The sequence below is a fragment of the Oncorhynchus mykiss genome, chromosome 8, assembly GCF_013265735.2.
Source record: "Oncorhynchus mykiss isolate Arlee chromosome 8, USDA_OmykA_1.1, whole genome shotgun sequence".
Classification (NCBI taxonomy): domain Eukaryota; kingdom Metazoa; phylum Chordata; class Actinopteri; order Salmoniformes; family Salmonidae; genus Oncorhynchus; species Oncorhynchus mykiss.
The window spans coordinates 18,560,676-18,588,062 of NC_048572.1; the positions used below are offsets into that span (position 1 = coordinate 18,560,676).

A 27,387-nucleotide genomic window follows, 5' to 3' on the forward strand; every position below is an offset into this window, starting at 1 on the left:
AAGAAGAAAGCCATTTCTTAAAGATATCCATAAAAAGTGTCGTTTAAAGTTTGCCACAAGCCACCTGGGAGACACACCAAACATGTGGAAGAAGGTGCTCTGGTCAGATGAAACCAAAATTGAACTTTTTGGCAACAATGCAAGATGTTATGTTTGGCGTAAAAGCAACACAGCGCATCACCCTGAACACACCATCCCCACTGTCAAACATGGTGGTGGCAGCATCATGGTTTGGGCCTGCTTTTCTTCAGCAGGGACAGGGAAGAGGGTTCAAATTGATGGGAAGATGGATGGAGCCAAATACAGGACATTTCTGGAAGAAAACCTGATGGAGTCTGCAAAAGACCTGAGACTGGGATTTAGATTTGTCTTCCAACAAGACAATGATCCAAAACATAAAGCAAAATCTACAATGGAATGGTTCAAAAATAAACATATCCAGGTGTTAGAATGGCCAAGTCAAAGTCCAGACCTGAATCCAATCGAGAATCTGTGGAAAGAACTGAAAACTGCTGTTCACAAATGCTCTCCATCCAACCTCACTGAGCTCGAGCTGTTTTGCAAGGAGGAATGGGAAAAACTTTCAGTCTCTCGATGTGCAAAACTGATAGACATACCCCAAGCGACTTACAGCTGTAATCGCAGCAAAAGGTGGCGCTACAAAGTATTAACTTAAGGGGGCTGAATAATTTTGCACGCCCAATTTTTCAGTTTTTGATTTGTTAAAAAAGTTTGAAATATCCAATAAATGTCGTTCCACTTCATGATTGTGTCCCACTTGTTGTTGATTCTTCACAAAAAAATACAGTTTTATATCTTTATGTTTGAAGCCTGAAATGTGGCAAAAGGTCGCAAAGTTCAAGGGGGCCGAATACTTTCGCAAGGCACTGTATATATATTTAGTTGCAAATTGAACTTTAATTAAATGAGTTGACTCTTCAAATCATGGGATGATTTCACTGAACAGAAAAAGAAAGGGAATATTGAATGATCCCCAATGATCCATCGCATCTCCCAAAAACATTTTCTGTAAAATGATAGTCTAGAAACTAAAGCTTTGGTTGTCTTCCTCTCGGGCTTCTATGTCTTCTCCCTGGACCTCCTCAATGTCCACCTCTTGAACATCAGACTCTGAGGCCTCATCTTCACTGTCACTTTCCAACCCTGTTGAGGATGGCTCGTTGTCAGGCTCAAAAAGCCTCAAATTTGCCCAGATGACCATCAATTTTTCAACCCTTGTATTGGTCAACCTGTTGCCTGCTTTGGTGTGTGTTCCCAAACAAGGACCAGTTGCGCTCTGAGGCGGCTGATGTTGGTGGGATTTGGAGGATGATGGTCCCTCCAAAGTCCCTTCCACCAGGTGGCTGATGAGATATGTTGGCACGACTGCCATATTGCATCTCCATCTTAAAGCCCTTTCTTGGAAGTGTACTTCGCCAGACAGCCAAGAACCTTGCCCTCATCTAGGCCAAAGTGGCGAGACATGGTAGTGATGACACCATAGGCCTTGTTGATCTCTGCACCAGACAGGATGCTCTTGCCAGCATACTTGGGGCCCAATATGTACGCTGCGGTGTGTATGGGCTTCAGGCAGAAGTCTTCACGCGTTTTGATGTATTTCAGAACTGCAGTTTCCTCTGCTTGGCGCAACAGCGAAGTGGGCAGGGCAGTACAGATTTCTTCTCTTACATCTGCAAGCAGTCTGAACATCAGACAGGATGGTATTGTCTCCCTCAATGCGTGCAATGGCTACTGCTATAGATTTCAGGCTGCTTACCACTCTCTCCCAAAATACATTATCCAGGAGGATCCTCTTGATGGGACTGTCCATATCGGCAGACTGTGAAATGGCCATTTCTTGGAGAGACTCCTTCCCCTCTAGGAGACTGTCAAACATGATGACAACACCACCCCAACAGGTGTTGCTGGGCAGCTTCAATGTGGTGCTCTTATTCTTCTCACTTTGCCTTGTGAGGTAGATTGCTGCTACAACTTGATGACCCTTCACATACCTAACCATTTCCTTGGCTTTCTTGTAAAGTGTATCCATTGTTTTCAGTGCCATGATGTCCTTGAGGAGCAGATTCAATGCATGAGCAGGACAGCCAATGGGTGTGATGTGAGGATAGGACTCCTCCACTTTAGACCAAGCTGCCTTCATGTTTGCAGCGTTGTCTGTCACCAGTGCAAATACCTTCTGTGGTCCACTGCCTTCAGCTCATCTGCAATGTAGAGATTGGTGCGTCTGTTGGCCCTTGGGTCTGTGCTCTTGTAGAACACTGGTTGAGGGGTGAAGATGATGTAGTTAATTATTACTTGCCCATTAACATTCAACCACCCATCAGAGATGATTGCAGTACAGTCTGCTTTCTCTAAGATTTGCTTGACCTTCACTAGAACTCTGATGAACTCTGCATCCAGCAAATTAGTAGATAAAGCATGTCTGGTTGGAGGGGTGTATGCTGGGTGAAGAACATTTAGAAATCTCTTCCAATAACATTATCAGTGGCATACGCAGCTCGAGCAAGACATTCATCAGCTTTTCTCTAACGTTTCTCCATTGAGTCAACAAAAAACTTTTGATTCCAGGAGGACCATGAGCTATTGCTATCAATAAGGTGTCTGATTTCATAATTTTCACCTTGAATAGAAGTAGAGGGACTTTTGTCAGAGGTTGCTTGTTGTAAGTGCTGAGGGAACTTTATGCACTTGGCCAGATGATTCTGCATCTTTGTTGCATTCTTCACATATGATTTGGCACAGTATTTGTAAATGTACACAGCTTTTCCTTCTACTTTAGCTGCAGTGAAATGTCTCCACACATCAGTTGGTGCACATTTTCCTGTAAAAGATGAGAAACAAATGAGTTAAAAAAAAAACAAATACAATTCCATGTACAGATAAATAGTTAAGCAGTTAGATTAAACAACTCCTTTGTAAGATAAAGGTTTTAAAATGAAACATGTATGGAAACAGGTGAATTAACACTCAGCCAGCTCAAGCAAGCTAAAAACCCACATGGTAGCAAAAACTAACTAGCAGTTAGAAATTATACAAATTAGAAATTATTTAAACACACTTTGTGGAGGCTACTATTTACTAGTTGACAAAAAATAATGTATGTCATGAAAAATATTTTCGCCCCACCCAGTATTGCAATCAAAACTTACCAGAAAGCATGTAGTATTTGGCTCAGACAGTGTAGTCGTGTGTGCTCAATAGCATCTCATTAGTGTGCAAGATCTTGAGAATCAGCTGTGATGTGATGGAAGAATGCACTGTGCATGCAGAGGGTTGCAATTCCATTGAATTGGGGATATTTTAACCAAAATATGGCACAAGACTGATAATTGCCTTGTGTATTCCACAAAAAAAGGTTAACTTTTGCTAAAAAGGTTAGCAAAATTCCCCAAATTCCAGGGCTTAACTTCCCATGGAAAATTTCCGTAAATTTACCGGAAAGTTTCCGACCCTTTGCAACCCTAGTAGCCATGCTTGTTATTGAATTATAAATAAACCACTGACCGTGTCACCAGCAAAGCACCCCCACACCATCACACCTTCTCCTCCATGCTTCATGGTGGGAACTACACATGTGGAGATCATCCGTTCACCTACTCGTCTCACAAAGACATGGCGGTTGGAACCAAAAATATCAAATTTGGACTCATCAGACCAAGGACAGATTTCCCCCGGCCTAATGTCCATTCCATCAAATCAATCAATCAAATGTATTTATAAAGCCCTTTTTTACATCAGCCGATGTCACAAAGTGCTATACAGAAACCCAGCCTAAAAACCCAAACAGAAAGCAATGCATATGTTCGTGTTTCTGGCGAAAGCAAGTCTCTTCTTCTTTTTGGTGTCCTTTAGTAGTGGTTTCTTTGCAGCAATTCGACCATGAACAGTTGATGTTAAGATGTGTCTGTTACTTGAACTCTGTGAAGCATTGATTTGGGCTGCAATTTCAGAGGCTGGTAACTCTAGTGAACTTATCCTCTGCAGCAGAGGTATCTCTGGGTCTTCCTTTCCTGTGGCGGTCCTCACGAGAGCCAGGTTCGTCATAGCACTTGATGGTTTTTGCGAATGCACTTGAAGAAACTTTCAAAGTTCTTAATGACCTTCATGTCTTCAAGTAATAAGGGACTGTCGTTTCTCTTTGGTTATTTGAGCTGTTCTTGCCATAATATGGACTTGGTCTTTTACCAAATAGGGCTATCTTCTGTATACCACTCATACCTTGTCACAAAACAACTGATTTGCCCAAACACATTAAGAAGGAAAGAAATTCCACAAATGAACTTTTAACACGGCACACCTGTTAATCGAAATGCATTCCAGGTGACTACCTCATAAAGCTGGTTGAGAGAATGCCAAGAGTATGCAAAGCTGTCATTAAGTCAAAAGGGTGGCTACTTTGAAGAATCTCAATTATAAAATATATTTTGATTTATTTAACCCTTTTTTGGTTACTTAATGATTTACTACATGTTATTTCATAGTTTTGATGTCTTCACTTATTCTAAAATGTAGAAAAACTCTTGAATGAGTGGGTGTGTCCACATTTTGACTGGTACTGTGTGTATTTGTTCACCTTTCTAAGTAATCTAAAATACTATTTTCTATATTGTTTTGGCCCGTGTTAAACATTTGTACTGCTCTTTCTCCTGTCATGTAAGTCTCTGTTCTGTCATGGCAGGTTTGACCCAGACATCCTGGTGGGCTACGAGGTCCAGATGCGCTCCTGGGGCTACCTCCTCCAGCGGGCATCAGCACTCGGTGTGGACCTGTGCCAGCAACTTTCCCGGGTACCAGGTAGGGTGGCACTGATCCTGGCCCTGTTTGCTGCCACAATACTGCTTTATTACCAATACAAATGGTCTGATTGATGGAAGAATATGAACTTCCTCTCCTAAAGGAAACAGTGACAATTGTTAATAACACAGCAACAATTGTTAATTACACAGCTTGATATGTGTTTTGTTTGTTACATATTACATAGTAGTTACATATTTGGTAGGGTGGCACTGACCCCTGGCCCTGTTTTCTGCCACAACACTGCTCACTCGCACCTTTTAGCTCCTATAAAACAGGTCTGGTGAGAGAATAAAATAAGCACTTCCTCTCCTAAAGGAAGCCGTGTAATGTAGCTAATCCACAGCTTGAGAGCTTGTTTATTGAGTGTAGATATTTCTCTGTGATTTAGGTAAAGTATCGTGTTTCGTAGCATGGGGGTGTTCTATTTGAAATCTGATTTGATTCAAATACTGTGCAATTGTTGGAGTGAATTTATGCTCCACTCCACTGTATTCAAATACAGTATATTGGCACTCATACAGAAACCTCGAGCAGGTTTCTTTCTGACGTTCTACTGCTCTATACCCAGCCATTCTATCCGGGTCAAAGGAGAATGTCGTCTGGCTGCTCCTCCATGGGTGTAATAACGTCTGTATGTCTGTTGTCTTCAGGTAACGCCAAAGAGAACCATTTCGCAGCAGAGAGAGACGAGTATAGAGCAGACACCATGACAGAGATACACATCATCGGACGTATCGTCATCAACCTGTGGAGAATTATGAAGACTGAGGTAGCTGCTGCTGCAGACGTTATTAATCACTTCCCTTTTATTTTAAGAACATAATTCCAGATGCTTTGGTTTCTTAGGTCATTTGTAAGTGTGTATTTCATTGTTTTTTTCCCAGGTGACATTGAACAACTACAGTTTTGAGAATGTGGCCTTCCACGTCCTGCACCAGCGCTTCCCCCTGTACAGCCCCCGCTCCCTGTCAGACTGGTTCGACCACAACACTGACCTGTACAGGTGGGCAATACACCATCCTACTGGATACACCCATTTACCTGGCTGCTCTCTCTTTTCAAGAGCTGACAGCCATGGCAGCTCTGCTTCTTGCTCCTAAGCAACTTTGCAGTATTTTGTTTTTTTGTGTCTTATTTCTTACATTATTAGCCCACAATGTTTTTTGTGTTATTGTATACAGACAGAAATAACGTTTGGATATCTGAGCGGTGGTAACTCACCAGCATTATGACTTTGCCGAATTGGATCCTTTGTTCGTACCCCCCAGGGCAATTTAACTTATTCCAGAGGCTGCTCCAAGACACAGCCGGTGGAGGAGAGGTATTCGGAGTGGACTTCTAGTCTGACTCAGGAGGCGTGCACTCCAGCCACCGCTTCTGAGTATATAACCCGCTAATGTTCAGTCTCTGGACGAGCTCAGGGTGAGGAGGTCCTTCCAGAGAGACATCAGGGACTATAACATACTCTGTTTCACGGAATCATGACTCTCTCTGATTATACTGTCCTTGTCCATACAGCCAGCTGGGTTCTCAGTACATCGCGCAGACAGGAATAAAGAACTCTCCGGGAAGAAGAAAGGCGATGGTGTATGTTTCATGATTTACTACTCATGGTGTGATTGTGATAACGTACAGAAACTCAAGTCCTTTTGTTCACCTGACTTAGAATACCTCACAATCAAATGCCGACCGTATTACCTCTCAAGATACATTTATTTGGTTATAGTTGTGTATATTCTCCCTCAAGCCGATACCACGACGGCCCTCAAGGAGCTACACTGAAAACCACATATCCCGAGGCCGCATTTATTGTATATGGTAGAATACAAACAGTGTAGTTATTCCCTCCGTAAGGCAATCAAACAGGCAACACGTCAGTACAGAGACAAAGTGGAGTCGCAATTCAACGGCTGACACGAGACGTATGTGGCCGGGTCTACAGACAATCACGGATTACAAAGGGAAAACCAGCCAGGTCGCGGACACCGACGTCTTGCTCTCAGACAAGTTAAAAAGCTTCTTTGCCCGCTTTGAGTATAACACAGTGCCACCAACGCGGCCCGCTCCCAAGGACTGTGGGCTCTCGTTCTCCGTGGCCGACGTGAGTAAGACATTTAAGAGCGTTAACCCTCGCAAGGCTGCCGGCCCAGACGGCATCCCTAGCCACGTCCTCAGAGCATGCACAGACCAGCTGGCTGGAGTGTTTACAGACACAGTCCATACATGTTTCAAGATGTCCACCATTGTTCCTGTACCCAAGAAGGCAAAGGTAAATGAACTCGATGACTATCCCGTAGCACTCACTTCTGTCATCATGAAGTGTTTTGAGAGGCTAGTTAAGGATCATATCACCTCCACCTTACCTGACACCCTAGACCCACTTCAATTTGCATACCGCCCCAATAGATACACAGATGATGCAATCGCCGTCGCACTGCACACTGCCCTATCCCATCTGGACAAGAGGAATACCTATGTAAGAATGCTGTTCATTGACTAGAACACCATAGTACCCTCCAAGCTCATCATTGATCTTGGGGCCCTGGGCATCCTGACTGGCCGCCCCCAGGTGGTGAAGGTAGGAAACAACACCTCCACATTACTGATCCTCAACACAGGGGCCCCACAAGGGTACGTGCTCAGCCTCCTCCTGTACTTCCTGTTCAACCATGACGCAAGCCTCCAACTCAATCATCAAGTTTGCAGACGACACGAGGAGCTGATCGTGGACTTCAGGAAACAGCAGAGGGAGCACGCCCCTATCCACATCAATGGGACCGCAGTGGAAAGCTTCAAGTTGAAAAGCTTCAAGTTCCTCGGCGTACACATCACTGACAATCTGAAATGGTCCACCCACACAGACAACAGCGCCTCTTCAACCTCAGGAGGCTAAGGAAATTCTGCTTGGCCCCCAAGACCCTCACAAACTTTTACAGATGCACAATTGAGAGCATCATGTTGGGCTGTATCACCGCCTGGTACGGCAACTGCACCTCCCGCAACCGCAGGGCTGTCCAGAGGGTGGTGCGGTCTGCCCATCGCATCATCATGGGCTCACTGCCTGCCCTCCAGGACACCTACAGCACCCGATGTCACAGTAAGGCCAAAAATATCATCAAGGGCATCAACCACCCGAGCCATGGCCTGTTCACCCCACTACCATCCAGAAGGCAAGGTCAGTACAGGTGCATCAAAGCTGAAACCGAGAGACTGAAAAACAACTTCTATCTCAAGGCCATCAGACTGTTAAACAGCCATCACTAACCGGATACCACCCGGCTACTCAACCCTGCACCTTAGAGGCTGCTGCCCTATATACATAGACATGGAATCACTGGCCACTTTAGCTATGGAACTCTAGTCACTTTAATAATGTTTACATACTGCTTTACTCATTTCTTATGTATATACTGTATTCTATTCTACTGTATTTTAGTCAATGCCACTCTGACATTGCTCATCCTAATATTTATATATTTCTTAATATACATTATTTTACTTCAGATTTGTGTCTATTGTGAATTGTTAGATACTACTGCACCGTTGGAGGTAGAAACACAAGCATTTCGTTACATCTGCAATAATATCTGCTAAATCTGTGTATGTGACCAATAAAATGTGATTTCATTGATGTGCTCCCATTAATACTATCGTCAGGGGTGCAACTTTCACTGAAATTGCATTTTTGTGCCCCTCAGTTTATCATTGAAATTGTGATACAAAACGAGGCAACCGTGTGCTTTAGGACCATGCGGACGTCTCTAACCGGTCCAGTAGGCTGTTTGGAGTGTTTATCCGACTAGATAAAAAAATATATATATAATAATTATGCCGCCCCCCGCCCCCCACACTTCTAAAACAAAAATTGCGCCACTGACTAGAGTCACAATTTTTTTGTGATCAACTCTTTATTGGTTCTTCATACCAATTCAGTTGAAACAGACAATAAATTGTGTCTTGACATCTGCAGTACTTTTGGATGAAGTTGACACCGACTGTGTTGTGTGCCTGCCAGGTGGAAGGTGGTGGACCACTATGTTAGCCGGGTGGGCGGTACCATGCAGCTTCTCCAGCAACATGACATTATCGGCAGGACCAGCGAGCTGGCCAGGGTGTTTGGGATCCAGTTCTATCACGTGCTCACCAGGGGATCCCAGGTCAGGACCCAGCACACGGAACGTTATTGGAACGTTATGAGATGTGAATTAACACTGTGTTGATGTAATGTTTAGCTACAGGTACAACATGGTGTTTCGTGCCAAGGGTATTATAGTAAACTGTTTTTCTATTTTATTTTATTTATATATTTTAAAATTCAGTTTATGTTCAGTTTGTTTTCTGACCTGATTTGCAAATGTTTATTTAGTTTTAGTTGTATCGAAATGTTAATATTTAGTTTTAGTGTTGGGGACAGAAGGAATGTGTGGGAGGCTAGGAGCCATTTGGGTTGTATAGTTTGTTTTTTGGGATGTCACTTCCTGCAACTTGGGTCAGTAAAATATAAGGTGACGGGTCAGGTCATAGTTTAGGTTAGGTTTAAATTGTAAAGCCAACCTCAATGTCACTTGGATTTAAAAGGAAGAGCACAGAGACTAGTGCAAAGAAATCTGGTGACACCAATCCAATGCTTTTTAACTTTAATAGTACAGATCTGTCTAAATCAGTTTCACAGCAGCAAAATAATCCTGCAGCAACAACAAATGTGGATTATAATTCTTGAACATGTTTGTAGGGGTTGATAAAAAATTCTATGAGACGAGTGATCAAATTTAGATAGTATATCTCTGTACACGTTAGAAGAATCAAGTTGGCTATTAGTTATCTAGTGATACACAAACTATTCTTATTTGGAAAAATCGCCATCTCCTGGCTGCATTTACCCGCCAGATTGTCAGCTTGAAATCCCCCCAAAAGCTTGAAATCCCCATTTAGATAAACAAATATATATATACAATTACTAAAACTGAACAAATTTCATGACTGTTTTATTTTTACTTCGTTTTGGGATCAAAGATAGTTCCAGTATAGCTTTATTTTTTTTAAACCGGTTTGTTTATTTCAGTTTACTAAATTGTTTTTTTCATGATTTTAGTTTTCGTTTACTATAATAACCTTGCTTCACTCACTCACTGTCCAATGTAGCTGATATGCCTCTCATTTAGGGCAGTTGAAGTTCAGGCTCACCTCTACCTCCCCCTCTGTGGTAGACTAGAATGTGTCTGTCTGGCTCACCTCTACCTCCCCCTCTGTGGTAGACTAGAATGTGTCTGTCTGGCTCACCTCTACCTCCCCCTCTGTGGTAGACTAGAATGTGTCTGTCTGGCTCACCTCTACCTCCTCCTCTGTGGTAGACTAGAATGTGTCTGTCTGGCTCACCTCTACCTCCCCCTCTGTGGTAGACTAGAATGTGTCTGTCTGGCTCACCTCTACCTCCCCCTCTGTGGTAGACTAGAATGTGTCTGTCTGGCTCACCTCTACCTCCCCCTCTGTGGTAGACTAGAATGTGTCTGTCTGGCTCACCTCTACCTCCTCCTCTGTGGTAGACTAGAATGTGTCTGTCTGGCTCACCTCTACCTCCCCCTCTGTGGTAGACTAGAATGTGTCTGTCTGGCTCACCTCTACCTCCCCCTCTGTGGTAGACTAGAATGTGTCACTCTGCTCGCTCTCCTCTCTCCTCCCTGCTGTACCGTGTCTCACTCTGCTCTCTCTCCTCTCTCCTCCCTGCTGTACCATGTCTCACTCTGCCCTCTCTCCTCTCTCCTCCCTGCTGTACCATGTGTCACTCTGCCCTCTCTCCTCCCTGCTGTACCATGTCTCACTCTGCTCTCTCTCCTCTCTCCTCCCTGCTGTACCATGTCTCACTCTGCCCTCTCTCCTCTCTCCTCCCTGCTGTACCGTGTCTCACTCTGCTCTCTCTCCTCTCTCCTCCCTGCTGTACCATGTCTCACTCTGCCCTCTCTCCTCTCTCCTCCCTGCTGTACCATGTCTCACTCTGCTCTCTCTCCTCTCTCCTCCCTGCTGTACCATGTCTCACTCTGCCCTCTCTCCTCTCTCCTCCCTGCTGTACCATGTCTCACTCTGCTCTCTCTCCTCTCTCCTCCCTGCTGTACCATGTCTCACTCTGCCCTCTCTCCTCTCTCCTCCCTGCTGTACCATGTCTCACTCTGCCCTCTCTCCTCTCTCCTCCCTGCTGTACCATGTCTCACTCTGCTCTCTCTCCTCTCTCCTCCCTGCTGTACCATGTCTCACTCTGCCCTCTCTCCTCTCTCCTCCCTGCTGTACCATGTCTCACTCTGCCCTCTCTCCTCCCTGCTGTACCGTGTCTCACTCTGCTCTCTCTCCTCTCTCCTCCCTGCTGTACCGTGTCTCACTCTGCCCTCTCTCCTCTCTCCTCCCTGCTGTACCGTGTCTCACTCTGCCCTCTCTCCTCTCTCCTCCCTGCTGTACCATGTGTCACTCTGCCCTCTCTCCTCCCTGCTGTACCGTGTCTCACTCTGCCCTCTCTCCTCCCTGCTGTACCATGTCTCACTCTGCCCTCTCTCCTCTCTCCTCCCTGCTGTACCATGTCTCACTCTGCCCTGTCTCCTCCCTGCTGTACCATGTGTCACTCTGCCCTCTCCCCTCTCTCCTTCCTGCTGTACCATGTCTCACTCTGCTCTCTCTCCTCCCTGCTGTACCATGTCTTACTCTGCTCTCTCTCCTCCCTGCTGTACCGTGTGTCTCTCTCCTCTCTCCTTCCTGCTGTACCATGTCTCACTCTGTTCTCTCTCCTCCCTGCTGTACCATGTCTCACTCTGCTCTCTCTCCTCCCTGCTGTACCATGTGTCACTCTGCTCTCTCTCCTCCCTGCTGTACCATGTGTCACTCTGCTCTCTCTCCTCTCTCCTCCCTGCTGTACCATGTGTCACTCTGCCCTCTCTCCTCTCTCCTTCCTGCTGTACCATGTCTCACTCTGTTCTCTCTCCTCCCTGCTGTACCATGTCTCACTCTGCTCTCTCTCCTCTCTCCTCCCTGCTGTACCATGTCTCACTCTGCTCGCTCTCCTCTCTCATCCCTGCTGTACCATGTCTCACTCTGCTCTCTCTCCTCTCTCCTCCCTGCTGTACCATGTCTCACTCTGCTCTCTCTCCTCTCTCATCCCTGCTGTAACATGTCTCACTCTGCTCTCTCTCTTCTCTCCTCCCTGCTGTACCATGTCTCACTCTGCCCTCTCTCCTCTCTCCTCCCTGCTGTACCATGTCTCACTCTGTTCTCTCTCCTCCCTGCTGTACCATGTCTCACTCTGCTCTCTCTCCTCTCTCCTCCCTGCTGTACCATGTCTCACTCTGCTCTCTCTCCTCTCTCCTCCCTGCTGTACCGTGTCTCACTCTGCTCTCTCTCCTCTCTCCTGTACCGTGTCTCACTCTATCCTCTCATCTCCCTGCAGTACTGTGTCTCACTCTGCCCTCTCTCCTCTCTCCTCTGTCCTCCCTGCTGTACCGTGTCTCACTCTGCTCGCTCTCCTCTCTCCTCCCTGCTGTACCGTGTCTCACTCTGCCCTCTCTCCTCTCTCCTCCCTGCTGTACCATGTGTCACTCTGCCCTCTCTCCTCCCTGCTGTACCGTGTCTCACTCTGCCCTCTCTCCTCCCTGCTGTACCATGTCTCACTCTGCCCTCTCTCCTCTCTCCTCCCTGCTGTACCATGTCTCACTCTGCCCTGTCTCCTCCCTGCTGTACCATGTGTCACTCTGCCCTCTCCCCTCTCTCCTTCCTGCTGTACCATGTCTCACTCTGCTCTCTCTCCTCCCTGCTGTACCATGTCTTACTCTGCTCTCTCTCCTCCCTGCTGTACCGTGTGTCTCTCTCCTCTCTCCTTCCTGCTGTACCATGTCTCACTCTGTTCTCTCTCCTCCCTGCTGTACCATGTCTCACTCTGCTCTCTCTCCTCTCTCCTCCCTGCTGTACCATGTGTCACTCTGCCCTCTCTCCTCTCTCCTTCCTGCTGTACCATGTCTCACTCTGTTCTCTCTCCTCCCTGCTGTACCATGTCTCACTCTGCTCTCTCTCCTCTCTCCTCCCTGCTGTACCATGTCTCACTCTGCTCTCTCTCCTCTCTCATCCCTGCTGTAACATGTCTCACTCTGCTCTCTCTCTTCTCTCATCCCTGCTGTACCATGTCTCACTCTGCTCTCTCTCCTCTCTCCTCCCTGCTGTACCATGTCTCACTCTGCTCTCTCTCCTCTCTCATCCCTGCTGTAACATGTCTCACTCTGCTCTCTCTCTTCTCTCCTCCCTGCTGTACCATGTCTCACTCTGTTCTCTCTCCTCCCTGCTGTACCATGTCTCACTCTGCTCTCTCTCTTCTCTCATCCCTGCTGTACCATGTCTCACTCTGCTCTCTCTCCTCTCTCCTCCCTGCTGTACCATGTCTCACTCTGCTCTCTCTCCTCTCTCATCCCTGCTGTAACATGTCTCACTCTGCTCTCTCTCTTCTCTCCTCCCTGCTGTACCATGTCTCACTCTGTTCTCTCTCCTCCCTGCTGTACCATGTCTCACTCTGCTCTCTCTCCTCTCTCCTCCCTGCTGTACCATGTCTCACTCTGCTCTCTCTCCTCTCTCCACCCTGCTGTACCGTGTCTCACTCTGCTCTCTCTCCTCTCTCCTGTACCGTGTCTCACTCTATCCTCTCATCTCCCTGCTGTACTGTGTCTCACTCTGCCCTCTCTCCTCTCTCCTCTGTCCTCCCTGCTGTACCGTGTCTCACTCTGCTCTCTCTCCTCTCTCCTCCCTGCTGTACCATGTCTCACTCTGCTCTCTCTCCTCTCTCCTCCCTGCTGTACCATGTCTCACTCTGCTCTCTCTCCTCTCTCCTCCCTGCTGTACCATCTCACTCTGCCCTCTCTCCTCCCTGCTGTACTGTCTCACTCTGCCCTCTCTCCTCCCTGCAGTACTGTGTCTCACTCTGCTCTCTCTCCTCCCTGCTGTACTGTGTCTCACTCTATCCTCTCTCCTCCCTGCTGTACTGTGTCTCACTCTATCCTCTCTCCTCCCTGATGTACCGTGTCTCACTCTGCTCTCTCTCCTCTCTCCTCCCTGCTGTACCATGTCTCACTCTATCCTCTCTCCTCCCTGCTGTACTGTGTCTCACTCTGCCCTCTCTCCTCTCTCCTCCCTGCTGTACCATGTGTCTCACTCTGCCCTCTCTCCTCTCTCCTCCCTGCTGTACTGTGTGTCTCTCTGCCCTCTCTCCTCTCTCCTCCCTGCTGTACCATGTCTCACTCTGCCCTGTCTCCTCCCTGCTGTACCATGTGTCACTCTGCTCTCTCTCCTCCCTGCTGTACCGTGTGTCTCTCTGCCCTCTCTCCTCCCTGCTGTACTGTGTGTCTCTCTGCCCTCTCTCCTCTCTCCTTCCTGCTGTACCATGTCTCACTCTGCCCTGTCTCCTCCCTGCTGTACCATGTGTCACTCTGCCCTCTCTCCTCTCTCCTTCCTGCTGTACCATGTCTCACTCTGCTCGCTCTCCTTCCTGCTGTACCATGTCTCACTCTGCTCTCTCTCCTCCCTGCTGTACCGTGTGTCTCTCTCCTCTCTCCTTCCTGCTGTACCATGTCTCACTCTGTTCTCTCTCCTCCCTGCTGTACCATGTCTCACTCTGCTCTCTCTCCTCCCTGCTGTACCATGTCTCACTCTGCTCTCTCTCCTTCCTGCTGTACCATGTGTCACTCTGCTCTCTCTCCTCTCTCCTTCCTGCTGTACCATGTCTCACTCTGCTCTCTCTCCTCTCTCCTTGCTGAACCATGTCTCACTCTGCTCTCTCTCCTCCCTGCTCTACCGTGTCTCACTCTGCTCTCTCTCCTCCCTGCTGTACTGTGTCTCACTCTGCCCTCTCTCCTCTCTCCTCCCTGCTGTACTGTGTGTCTCTCTGCCCTCTCTCCTCTCCTCCTTCCTGCTGTACCATGTCTCACTCTGCCCTGTCTCCTCCCTGCTGTACCATGTGTCACTCTGCTCTCTCTCCTCTCTCCTTCCTGCTGCACCATGTATCTCACTCTGCTCTCTCCCCTTCCTGCTGTACCGTGTGTCTCACTCTGCTCTCTCTCCTCTCTCCTCCCTGCTGAACCATGTCTCACTCTGCTCTCTCTCCTCCCTGCTCTACCGTGTCTCACTCTGCTCTCTCTCCTCCCTGCTGTACTGTGTCTCACTCTGCCCTCTCTCCTCTCTCCTCCCTGCTGTACTGTGTGTCTCTCTGCCCTCTCTCCTCTCTCCTCCCTGCTGTACCATGTCTCACTCTGCTCTCTCTCCTCTCTCCTCTCTCCTCCCTGCTGTACCGTGTCTCACTCTGCTCTCTCTCCTCTCTCCTCCCTGCTGTACCATTTCTCACTCTGCTCTCTCTCCTCTCTCCTCCCTGCTGTACCATGTCTCACTCTGCTCTCTCTCCTCCCTGCTGTACTGTCTCACTCTGCTCTCTCCTCTCTCCTCCCTGCTGTACTGTGTCTCACTCTGCTCTCTCTCCTACCTGCTGTACCGTGTCTCACTCTGCTCTACCGTGTCTCACTCTGCCCTCTCTCCTCTCTCCTCCCTGCTGTACCGTGTCTCACTCTGCTCTCTCTCCTCTCTCCTTCCTGCTGCACCATGTATCTCACTCTGCTCTCTCCCCTTCCTGCTGTACCGTGTGTCTCACTCTGCTCTCTCTCCTCTCTCTTCCCTGCTGAACCATGTCTCACTCTGCTCTCTCTCCTCCCTGCTGAACCATGTCTCACTCTGCTCTCTCTCCCTCTTTTCTCCATGCAGTACCGTGTGGAGTCCATGATGCTGCGTGTGGCCAAGCCCATGAACTACATCCCTGTTACGCCCAGCATACAACAGAGAGCCCAGCAGAGGGCGCCACAGTGCATCCCGCTGGTCATGGAGCCTGAGTCACGCTTCTACAGCAACTCTGTGGTGGTGCTGGACTTCCAGTTGCTCTACCCCTCCATCGCCATCGCCTACAACTACTGCTACTCTACCTGCCTGGGCCACGTGGAGAGTATGGGAACGTAAGGGACAACACCTAGATAGAGAGAGACACACACCAAGCATGCATGCACGCTTACACTACACACGTTCTTATCATTCTGATAGGTTAAGATGTGAGTCAAGGAACAGAGACCAACCACTGTGAGTTGTTTCAGGGCCGATGAGTTTAAGTTTGGCTGCACCTCCCTGAGGGTTCCCCCTGAGCTCCTCTATCAACTCCGCAATGACATCACCGTCTCTCCCAACGGCATCGCCTTTGTCAAGGTACAACTAGTCCTCTGATTCTGTCATGTGATTAACATTGACTTTTTCTTCTGGAGTCGGCGGATTTTGATCGAACAAACGACAAACTATCATGGCTCTTCTAAGACTGAACTGTGTGTGTCTGTGTGTCCTCTCCGTCCAGCCCACGGTGAGGAAGGGGGTCCTGCCCAGCATGTTGGAGGAGATACTGAATACGCGGCTCAGGGTGAAGCACTCCATGAAGACCTACAAGCAGGATAAGACCTTGATGAGGCTGCTGGACGCCAGGCAGCTGGGACTCAAGCTCATCGCCAACGGCTATGCCGCCGCCAACTGCTCTGGACGCATGCCCAGCGTAGAGGTGAGGGCCTGGGGTTCACACACACGGTCTGCCACACTCACCAAAATCTGATTGTTAACTGTGTCTCTCCTGTTGTTGTTTGTGTTGTAACGTTTGAGCTGTGAAAATAATTTCCTCTTAAAAGGATAATATACACTGAGTGGTCAGTTTATATTAGGTACACCCATCTAGTACCTATCTAGAGTCGGACCCCCCTTTGCCTCCAGAACAGCCTGAATACTTTGGGCATAAAAACGTTGCTCAATTGGTATCTCGGGACCTAACGTGTGCCAGGAAAACATTCCCTACACCACCGCCACCAGCCTGTACCGTTGACACCAGGCAGGATGGGGCCATGGACTCATGCTGCTTACGCCAAATCCCGACTCTGCCATCAGCATGACTCAACAGGAACCAAGATATGTCGGACCAGGCAATGTTTTTCCACTCCTCAGTTGTCCAGTGTTGGTGATGGCGTGCCCATCTTGTTTCTAGCTGATAGGGGTGGAACCCAGTGTGGTCGTCTGCGGCAATAGCCCATTCGTAACAAGGTTCCACGAGTTGTGTTCTGAGAAGCCGTTCTGCACTCCACTGTTATTATTTGCCTGTTTGTGACCCGCCTGTTAGGTTGCACGATTCTTGCCATTCTCCTTCAACCTTTCATAAACAAACTGTTTTCACCCACAGGACTGCCGCTGACTGGATGTTTATTGTTTGTTGCACCATTCTCTGTAAACCCCTAGACAGTGTCGTGCGTGAAAAGCCCAGGAGGCCAGACGATCATACCGCGCTCAAAGTCCCTTAGGTAACTTGTTTTGCCCATTCTAACGTTCAATCGAACAGTAACTGAATGCCTCGATGCCTGCTTAATATAGCAAGCCACGGCCACGTGACTCACTGTCTGTAGGAGCGAACCCTTTTTGTGAATGGGGTGGTGTACCTAATAAACTGGCCTCAGTGTATACGTAATCAATCTAAATCACTGTTACTAAAGTCAACGTGATACAGTTTGTCTCCTTTTCTTCTCCCTCCCATCAGTTGTTAGCTGGGTTTGTATTAACCTTAGCTGAAAGCTTTTTTTCTCATGGTTATCTTTCCCCCTGTATGGTGTCGTTAGGTTGGTGACAGTATTGTCCACAAGGCCAGGGAGACCCTGGAGAGAGCCATCAAGCTGGTCAACGACACCAAGAAATGGGGAGCCCACGTTGTGTACGGGGACACAGACAGGTAAGGGATGAGATTTAGAAAATGAATCATCAGATATTGTATCGTCTGGTTTTTCTGACTCTTTTACTCTCTGCTTGTCTCTTTCAGCATGTTTGTCCTGCTAAAGGGAGCGACTAAAGAGCAGGCCTTCATGATCGGCAACGAGATCGCAGAGGCAGTGACTGCTACCAACCCTAAACCTGTCGAGCTGAAGTTTGAGAAGGTACAGTCTCTGCTCAGTATGAAGTGTCTAGACTGGCTGGCTGTGTCAGTCTATTTACAGTGTGTCTTATTCAGTCAACAGCCCTGACAACCATGATTTGCTACTACTCAGTGTGAATCAGGTTGCATTGACATTGTGTGTGGTATTTGTTTGAGTCTGTGCATTAATTACAGAACCATTACTTTAATCGTGTGTGTGTGTGTGTGTGTGTGTGTGTGTGTGTGTGTGTGTGTGTGTGTGTGTGTGTGTGTGTGTGTGTGTGTGTGTGTGTGTGTGTGTGATCCCAGGTGTACCTGCCGTGCGTGCTCCAGACAAAGAAGCGCTACGTGGGCTACATGTACAAGAGCCTGGACCAGAAGGACCCCGTGTTCCACGCCAAGGGGATCGAAACAGTGCACCGAGACGGATGCCCTGCTGTTTCCAAGGTAACCGGCAACATTTGACTATTTCTGCCTGCTCTCTCACTCTGTCTACACCCTTCACAGTCACGCCAGATGTATATTAGCAGCCCGTGCTCAGACTAATACACAGATAGGAATGGGAGAAAGGATTTATTTTTAAAACAGTCCTTGCCCGAACATGTTCTATGGTAGCAGTGAGCCTGGTATAGACTGGTGTGGGACCTCCCCATCTCCATAGATTTTGGAACGTTCCATCAAGCTGCTGTTTGAGACGCGGGACATCAGCCTGGTGAAGCAGTTTGTGCAGCGTCAGTGTGGGAAGGTGCTGGAGGCCAAGGCCAGCATGCAGGACCTGACCTTCGCTAAGGAGTACAGGGGCAGCGGCTCCTACCGGCCGGGGACCTGCGTCCCTGCTCTGGAGCTCACCAGGTACACCAACAACACGCCGCCTGAGGGGAGGGTGGTCCTAGTGTTTATGACAGGATACTGTCTGAATTACGGTAACAGAAGCAACATTGAGAAATATTGTGTGGGCATGTGTGTGTGTGTATGTTGGCCGACGTGTGTGTGAGAGACCTCCCTCTCGTCTGCCTGCTTGCTCTTTGTGAAGCCACTTACTGATTTCCCAGAATGCCCATTGTCTGCCTGCACTACAACCGGCCTAGCTCAGTGTACTGTACCTGAGACAGTTGCTTAGCAACCCAGCCCTAATGGGAGGAAAAATATGATTTCAGATGGTTTAAGCGGGGAATGTTCAGCATGATTCATGAAGATTAGCTATGACAATTTATTACAGTCATTTATCTTGCTGCAGTACAAAACAAGGAATCAAATGCATAATGTTTAATTCGTATATGTTCCCTTTTGAAGAAAAATATACAAATGTGATTATTTTAAAATCTGAATACTGCATGTGTGGTCCTACACCACAATATGGATATAACTGCACATATCTAGGGTGCTAGATAAGCAGGAAGCAGCCATTCCTTTACTGTCTTGACACCCCCCCCCATCCCCCTCAGGCGTATGATGGCCTATGACCGGCGCCTGGAGCCGCGGGCGGGCGAGAGGGTGCCCTACGTGATTGTGTACGGGAGGCCGGGTGTGCCCCTCATCCAGCTGGTGCGGCGGCCCCTGGAGGTGCTGCAGGACCCGAGTCTGCGCCTCAACGCCACCTACTACATCACCAAGCAGATCCTGCCCCCGCTGCAGCGCATCTTCCAGCTCATCGGCGTGGACGTGCTCAGCTGGTACCAGGAGATCCCCAGGGTGAGGCTATGAAAGAGTGGTGCAGATGAAGGGGTGGGCCATCTGCTCTAAAAGTTAGTTACTGGGATTCATTAAACGATTGATGTTTGTTGACACACACAGACATAATGATTTTGAAAGCTTTGTCCAGACTGTAGTGCAGACGGACAACAAAAGACATGTCAGAAATCGAATGAGACTCATCCAATGCCCAAGTCATTTAGAGGCACTTTTTGAGATGCCAACAATGCCATCTAGTGGTGAATTGTGTATAGGACATGCTCATTTCATGCTGTTGTCTTGGTAGCCTGCTTCAGACTAAAGCACAAAAGGGACATAGCTCTTAGAGGATAAAACAGTGTCTGCCCTGTCAAATAGTGAATGACAGTCTTGATGATAAATACAGTTATGTGATTGATGACCACTTTTCTATTATAGTCCAGCCCATGGCTCGAAACATGTCCTCTCTGTTCAGGTCCAGAAGGCATCGTGCTCCACCGTGGCTGAGAGGAAGGGGACCATCTCCCAGTACTTCACCACGCTGCACTGTCCTGTGTGTGACGAGCTTACCCAGTTAGGGGTGTGTACCAGCTGCCGGGGCGAGCCCCAACGCGTGGCCATCACTCTCCACCAGGACATGCGGCTGTGGGAGAGCCAGCAAGATCAGCTGCTACAGGTTAGCAGTCGGGGGGCAAGACATCACTGGGAAGCTACCACAGGCTGCAGATATGTTAAAGCTCATTTGAGTTTTTCTAAAAAGATAGAGTAGAGCGAGAGAGCCAAGCTTAGAATTGTATTTTTAACACTGTGATTGATGTAATATTACAGGGATAGGTCACTGGTTGGTGTAAATCTGTAGATAGAACTAGCTTTAACGATTCATTAGTGTTAAACTCCATTAACCAGCCTCCTGTTTTCCATTGGTCCAGATCTGTAGGAACTGTAGTGGCAGTGTGGAGCGGCAGGTTCTGTGTGTGTCTCTGGACTGTCCTGTGCTCTACAAGCTGTCCCGGGTCAACAGACAGCTCTCCAAGGTGCCCTACCTCCGACAGCTCCTGGAGCAGTTCTGATTCTGAACACGTTCTGGCCCACTGCTCAGCTATTCTGGTGCTAAACCACCGCTGTCTCATCAGGCTCAGTGTTTCCTTGTCTTTTCCTTTAAATGGTGCGTTGATTTGTTCTCCTTAGCTGCTATTGGTTGGTTGTGCGTGAAGCTGATGTTTTTTCTTCAGATGGTCTCGTCTGTATCATAACGATGGCCTTGACTCTGATCGAAGGGGACCGTACCGTTTTATTCTGAACTCGCTGTAGCAATTTGTAAATGCAAGACTGAACGGTATTCCTAAGGAGCTCCCGACGATGCGAAGATTGACTAAAGAAACCACTAACTTCATTTCCCTTTTTATATCAAATACCATTTTATAAATAGTTATTGTACAGTGCCCATCTGAATGGAAAGCTCTAATCACAGTGGACAAATCAACTAGCTACTTTTTATCCATTCTGTTTGTGTGCCATGGTAATACGTTTTTTTTCCCGCCTCGATTTGTATTGATGTCCATTTTGGCAAAGCATTATCCTTGTACTCCCAGACACTGATGCCTATCAAAAGAGGATGGGGAGTATTCATTTCAGTTTTTACTTCTGGGACTGTTGCAATACTGTATTTTGATCATTTATGGCAAGAGTTCTTTTTTTTTTTAATGCTTTCTCCATGTTAACAGCATATTTCATCTAACCATGTCAAGATGGATTCTATTGTTTCCCAAAACAACTAGACACAGGATCTGTGGATTTGTATAAATGTAAAAAGAAAAATATAAAGGAAATGTTTTTTTTGTGTTGTTTTTAATGGACATTTCTGTGGCTGCAGGTTGGTTTAATAAAACTCCCATGTATTAGTATTTGGTCATGGTTGTGATTTTCATTGTTTTAATAGAACAATTCAGAGATTGATCAAGTTATTAGCACAAAGATCACACATCTGAATGAAAAACTACAACTGATCACTGCACAACACTTCTAAATGATTTTTTTAAATAGATTTTTTTTTGTTGCAGAAAACAAACTTCATTCAAAGGTCTGACAAAAACATAATTCATAGTCAGGCCACATTGGTGGCTAACATCCTATCTTTAACTGCTGATAATTCACATATTACTAAATATGAATGACAAAGAAAATGACATCCAAGATATCTAAAGGAACCTATTTTCAGTGTTACGTTGGTGATTCTTCAGTATTCCTACTTTTATCATTCATTACCAGCAACCGTTGTAAGAGGCCTAACTTTCTCCCTAAACACAGCCTCAAATAACGTAGTAGACATAAACTGTGGGGTAAATCTGTAGTATCAAACATTTTGGGCTCTATTCAATCCATATTGCGGGAAGTTATGATTGAAATTTAAAGGCAATGTTCCCGCGTTAGCGAAGGCTGCATTCACGGTCAACGCTGCATATGTCGGTACCATCGGAAATTACCTTGGCATTTCTATTGCGCAATCTGTAACGCTTCAGCGATCCAGATTAAATAGAGCCCTTACATGTGAGTGTTAACAAGCTAAAGAAGCACATGACAAACAACCAGACATTAACAAACAAGTTTCTCTCGAGAGGGAGACATGGCTCTTGTAGAATACTAATATATGAAGTACTTATTGTAATGTCTTTACAGCACTCATGGTGCATTTCACACCCAGACTAGAACCCCTAGGCGTGATTCATTCCGATTGCACTTCGTGACTGCCACTAAAAAGTTAATTTCCGATTTATCCGACATATGCAGCGTTTACTGTGAATGCGGTCTCCGCGAACGAGGGAACAATGCCTTTAAAGGACCATTGCGGACAAAACGCAATTGGATTGAATCCCACCCAGGTTTAGGGCTCTTCAATGTGTATCGCTGAAGCGTTACCGATTGCGCACTAGAAATGTCAAAGTACTTTTGGATTGAGCTGATTTATGCAGCGTTTACCGTGAATGTATTCTCTGCTAATGTGGGAACATTGCCTTTAAATTTCAATCACGCTGAATTTCCACGATATGGTTTGAATAAAGCCCCTAGTCCCTCTTTTCCCGGTCCAGGGAAAGCAGCATTTTCTGTCCGGGTGAGTCCCCCAGCAGAGCGGGAGAGTCTGAAAAAGAGGTCCCAACTGTGGGCTCTAGGGACTGGGCAGTAGAGGGGACAGATGTGGCACTGAGGTCGCCTGATGTCCCCGTAACATCAGGTGGTGGGAGCCCTTTGTTAGGAGATGACAACGCTTTATTAGGAGATAAAGAGAGCGCTTTATTAGGAGATAACAATGCTTTATTCGGAGAGTTTATAAGGCTGGCGTCATCCATCTCGATTACCTCAAAGTCGGCGTCATTCCACTGGTCTGCCTCGTCATCCTCCTGCTGCTCCTCTTCCTCATCATTGGCTCCTGAGTCCAGCAGGCCTTGGCGGTACTCACTGTCGTCAGGCTCCTTGCGGCCCCTGATGCGGGGTGTCCTGCTGGGGCCGCTGGGGGACGAGGCCAGCCAGAACATGAAGGGGAAGAGGATGGAGGTCATTGTGGCGGTGGCCAGGGTCAGGTACATCAACAGGGGGTGACCATGGATCCTCCCCAACAGGAAGCCCATCAGAGCGGGCAGGACCATCTCCCCCAGGGCTGCCCCCACCACGAAAACCGCCGCCGAGCTCCCCGTCACTGTGGTGTACTGCTCCACCCAGGAGATCCCACTGGGGAAAGTGGTCGACATGGAGGCACCATAGACACCAGTGCAGATCCACAGGGCCACCCTGTTACTGCTGAAGAGGGTGAGGAACAGGGAGGACAGGGTGCAGCCCACCAGGCTCAGTAGGATCATGGTGCCTGGCTGCATGCAGGACACAAAGAAGATGGCCAGGCCCCGGCCGGCAGCGAACGTCCCCCAGAACAGGGAGTTGAGCCCTGCTGCCTGGGCCTCGTCCATATGGATATAATCCTTAGCATAGGTGAAGATAAAGGAGCCGTACGCCACCTCGGCCCCCACGTACCAGAAGAAGAAGACAAAGAGCATGGCGATGAGTGCGTTGTGATGCTTTGACACCAGGTGCTTCCCTGAGGGGGTCTGTGCCCTGCCCTGAGGGGGCCTGTGGCGGGCGTAGAGGATGAAGAAGAGGAGGGAGATTAACAGGATGAAACCACTGATCACAATGTAGGCCCACATGGACTTGAGGGTGCTGCTACTGAGGACATAGCGTTTGGGTGTATAAGAGGACTGTGTTTGGGACACATCGTCTGTGACAGGTGGGGAGGCCGATGTTACCGGCGGGGCTGCCATGCTGCCGTTCGTAGCCACATCCAGCTCCAAGTCTGTTCCAAAGAGCAGCTTGGCGATGATGGGCGAAACGAAGGCCCCTGCGGCGAAGCTGAAGTGCAAGGCCTGCAAGTGAGAGCCAGCCTGATCTCCCCACGTCTGCAAGATCAGGACATTACCACCTGCCAGGGAGGACAGTAAACAGCGTCAGAGGCATTCACTAAGGACCATGTCTTGTACTGTGCAGTAAGTACCTATTTACTATATTAAAGATAAATTGTCTGTTCCTACCTGTATCTAGAAAGCCCATAGAAACTCCAATACTGGACATCAGAGCAGTGAGGAGAAGGGCCGTCTTACAGAAAGGGATTGCAAACATCCCAAACGCTGTGATCAACATGGAAAGACCTGTGATGAAAATACAGTGTCATACAGTGCACCATGCATTGTGGAAAAAGGTAATGAACACCCACAAAAAACAACCTACAGCATTATTTGATAAACATACGTGATACATTTACAGTAAGGCTTTGTGCATACTGTGTAGACTAAAATATATGGAGCAAAAATATAAACGCAACATTCAACAATTTCAAAGATGTTACTGAGTTACAGTTCATATAAGGAAATCAGTCAATTGAAATACATTTATAAGGTTCTAATTTATGGATTTCTCATGACTGGGCACGTGGTCTGCGAGGCCCGTTGGACGTACTGCCAAGTTCTTTCTAATGACATTGGAGGCGGCTTATGGTAGCGAAATGAACATTCAATTCTCTGGAAACAGCTCTATTGGTCATTCCTGCAGTCAGGCTGCCAACTCCACGCTCAATCAAAACTTCAGACATCTGTGGCATTGTGTTGTGTGACAACTGCACATTTTAGAGTGGCCTTGTATTGTCCCCAGCACAATGTGCACCATTCTGGCATGGTCTACATGAGTAACCATGTCAGCCCTGAGGAGTATTTCTGTCTGTAATAAAGCCCTTTTGTGGGGAAAACAAACATTCTGATTGGCCCACCCATGGCTGCACCACTGCCCAATCATGTGAAATCCATAGATTAGGGCCTAATGATTTTATTTCAATTGACTGATTTCCTTATATGAACTGTAACTCAGTAACATCTTTGAAATTGTTGAATTTTATGTTTTTGTTCAGTATAGCTTCTTGATATGCCACACCTGTCAGGTGGATGGATAATCTTGGCAAATAAGAAATGCTCACTAACAAGTGATGTAAACTAATTTGTGCACAGAATTTAAGAGAAATAAGTGTATATGGAATATTTCTGGGATCTTTTATTTCAGCTCATGAAACCAACAATTTGAATGTTGCATTTATATTTTTGTTCGGTATAATAATAAATGCCACTAAGCAGATGATTTTATCCAAAGTGACTTACAATAATGCATGCATACATTTATCATACGGGTGGGCCCTGGCAAACCAACAATCGCGGCATTGTAAGCACCATGCCCTACCTACTGAGCCATATGGGACCACAAACCTTAGAGCTTAAATATAATGGGAGGGGTTTTTTCTGCCAACGGACATCATTTATTTGTGGTTTGAGTTTATGTATATTTTAAATTTGTTAGACATACCCAGCAGAAGAAGGCTGTTCATGCAGTCAAAGAGAATCCCTGACAACACAGAGCCGCCTATATAGCCCATTGAGCGGCCTACGAAGATGTAGGAGATATTGCTGATGTCCTGGTTGACATTGATGGCCAGGTCTTGAAACGTGGGGCCTAAAACAGAGATACTCATCCCCTGGAAGGCAGAAATAATAATTTAAAAAACACTTACTAGTATTGTCAAGTATAAGTAAGATACAGCCCTGCCCCTAGTGCAGTTCTCAGGCAAACATTGGTAGCATCTCGGGCCCCATCATTTTCTAGGATACCTATATTTTGAACTTTGTGTGGCAACCAATGGTAAAGAATGTAAACATTTTGTTTTCATGTCCCTTTCTAAGAAGACAGTTATTCAAAATTGTACATTTGGACAGGTGTCAGGAAGTAAAAATTCTGAAGTTGAAGAGCCAGTTTGACCAACTAACTCTGTTTTATGTCAAAATGAAATGTTTATCAAACGTCAAAGTGCTCAAGGTCAAGTGTAAGCATTAACTCTGAATTGTTAAGGTTAGGGTTAAGTTTACGTATTAACAACGAAATCTTAAGGTTAGGCATGAACTCGGAATGGTTAAGGTTGGGGATAGGCTTTGAACTAAAATCCTCAAAAACAACTTTATCACTGTATTCGAACATGCAATCTTTGGCCCCACAGTTTAGGCATTAACCCCGAATTGTTGAGGCAAGGTTTGGCATAGGCCTTGAGACATCTATCGCTGTGGTCGAACATGCAACCTTTGGCACCAGAATCATATGCTTACGCCCATCCCCGTCCAATGCCCTAGCAAATCCGAAACCTACATGAACATAACAGCGCTCACTGTTGCCCCGGTGGCGGGTTTTAACGTCCTCAGACATGGATGAACTTCGAATACTGACTTGTATCACGGATGACCTGGCTGGTTTTACAGCCCTGAAATAAAAATGCTGCTCATTCAGGATATAGGCCTAACAAAGATCATTTTACCTCCACTGAAACAACCACAATCACAGAAATAATGAACTCAATGAATGCATCTTGGAAAGGCTAAATCTTATTGAATGGGAATACATTGACTTTGTAAAGCTCGTGTACAATAAGATGACGTTTTAAACATTTAAAGACAACCTGCGATTTAGTATTAGCGAATATATGGGGATAGGGACACAAAATCCTAACAATAATTTCCATTTAAACCAAAATATGCAAAACGTTTCTTAAACGGAAGCAAACAGAACGAAACGGGGAGGGACCTACCGGTACCTGCATTTGTCCAACAGAAACTCTCGTTTTGCTCTGTTTGGTTCTTAAACGGTAAACGGTTTCCGAAATATAGTAGCTAATTTCAGGGCCTTGATGTTGACAAAATTGTCAAATGCAGTCCCTTCTACTTGCCTACTAGCCTAACAACAAGCACTCTTACCAGTCCGAGGAACGATGCACAGAGCGCCATGGTGATGATCCAGCCGCTGCAGCCTCCAGAACCGCTGGCGCTGCTAACTCCACCGATGATTTCAACCTCACCATCGGACCCCGAATTCGAACTCTCCTTCCTCCCTTTCATTACACTCTTCACCCCTCGCCTTGTGTCTTTCCTCTTGTCAAACAGAGTATGTTCCTCTTGGTCATCGTTATTATCATCCTCCTTCATTCTTGCGAAACGAACATGCTTCGTTTTCACAACAGGATCTCTGGCGGCCGAGGCAGACATGGTCGAACTGTCAAATTATGGCTGCGCTGTATCCTGCTGGTTGGGAAGCTTGCGCCAGTGCGTTTGGTAAACAAACTGCGCGCACTGACGGTTCCTTTAACGACACTTGCTGATATATTTTCGAGTCATTCATTCATTCATTCATTGCATGAAGAATCGGACATGGGGAACGTTGGCTGGGTGGTAAAAGCCGTGGTTCCATATGTCAAGTGTATGACAATATGGACGTCAGCGTACAGGAAGTACTAGTCATATGATTTAAATTATTTCGCGACATCTAGCGATCATACTAGAAATGTGAAATGT

At 47.0% G+C, this 27,387-nt stretch overlaps 2 protein-coding genes across 6 annotated transcripts in view; one reads left to right on the top strand and one right to left on the bottom strand.

Moving 5' to 3' along the window:
- The window catches only part of LOC110529197 (DNA polymerase zeta catalytic subunit), a 112,671-nt gene extending 91,296 nt beyond the window's left edge, over window positions 1-21,375 (top strand). For 2 of the 3 annotated variants that reach the window (XM_036984919.1, XM_036984920.1), the window contains 14 exons: window positions 4,700-4,815; window positions 5,469-5,587; window positions 5,703-5,821; window positions 8,834-8,975; window positions 15,586-15,830; window positions 15,966-16,074; window positions 16,217-16,414; window positions 17,511-17,620; window positions 17,708-17,822; window positions 18,110-18,247; window positions 18,462-18,652; window positions 19,246-19,492; window positions 19,947-20,147; window positions 20,401-21,375. In XM_036984919.1, coding sequence (XP_036840814.1) covers window positions 4,700-4,815; window positions 5,469-5,587; window positions 5,703-5,821; window positions 8,834-8,975; window positions 15,586-15,830; window positions 15,966-16,074; window positions 16,217-16,414; window positions 17,511-17,620; window positions 17,708-17,822; window positions 18,110-18,247; window positions 18,462-18,652; window positions 19,246-19,492; window positions 19,947-20,147; window positions 20,401-20,541 — 2,191 coding nt within the window. In that variant the 3' untranslated portion in view covers window positions 20,542-21,375. Of the gene's footprint in view, window positions 1-4,699; window positions 4,816-5,468; window positions 5,588-5,702; window positions 5,822-8,833; window positions 8,976-15,585; window positions 15,831-15,965; window positions 16,075-16,216; window positions 16,415-17,080; window positions 17,199-17,510; window positions 17,621-17,707; window positions 17,823-18,109; window positions 18,248-18,461; window positions 18,653-19,245; window positions 19,493-19,946; window positions 20,148-20,400 lie in introns of those variants that run through there. The other variant, XR_005052823.1, reaches the window with a different exon arrangement.
- A 112-nt stretch (window positions 21,376-21,487) lies between these two features.
- On the bottom strand, window positions 21,488-27,319 carry LOC110529526 (sodium-dependent glucose transporter 1). Of its 3 annotated transcripts, none has more exons than XM_021611776.2 (5): window positions 26,794-27,319; window positions 25,361-25,529; window positions 24,046-24,162; window positions 22,825-23,936; window positions 21,488-22,712 (listed from the first exon to the last, which is right to left on the bottom strand). In XM_021611776.2, exons 1-5 carry the CDS (start codon window positions 27,079-27,081, stop codon window positions 22,635-22,637), a joined length of 1,764 nt encoding a protein of 587 aa, XP_021467451.1. In that variant the 5' UTR covers window positions 27,082-27,319; the 3' UTR covers window positions 21,488-22,634. The 3 variants fall into 3 exon arrangements, with proteins under 3 accessions (XP_021467451.1, XP_021467449.1, XP_021467450.1); XM_021611775.2 differs by having other exon boundaries at window positions 22,229-22,733; XM_021611774.2 differs by having other exon boundaries at window positions 21,488-23,936.
- Window positions 27,320-27,387: the final 68 nt, after the last annotated feature.

Excerpts from the sequence above, each read along its gene's own strand:
- LOC110529526 (XM_021611774.2), bottom strand. The coding sequence starts at position 27,081 with ATGTCTGCCTCGGCCGCCAGAGATCCTGTTGTGAAAACGAAGCATGTT. Across the intron at positions 24,163-25,360 it reads GAACAGCCTTCTTCTGCTGG|GTCTTTCCATGTTGATCACA; the intron begins GTATGTCTAACA and ends TTTTCATCACAG. Across the intron at positions 23,937-24,045 it reads TATGGGCTTTCTAGATACAG|GTGGTAATGTCCTGATCTTG; the intron begins GTAGGAACAGAC and ends CCTCCCTGGCAG.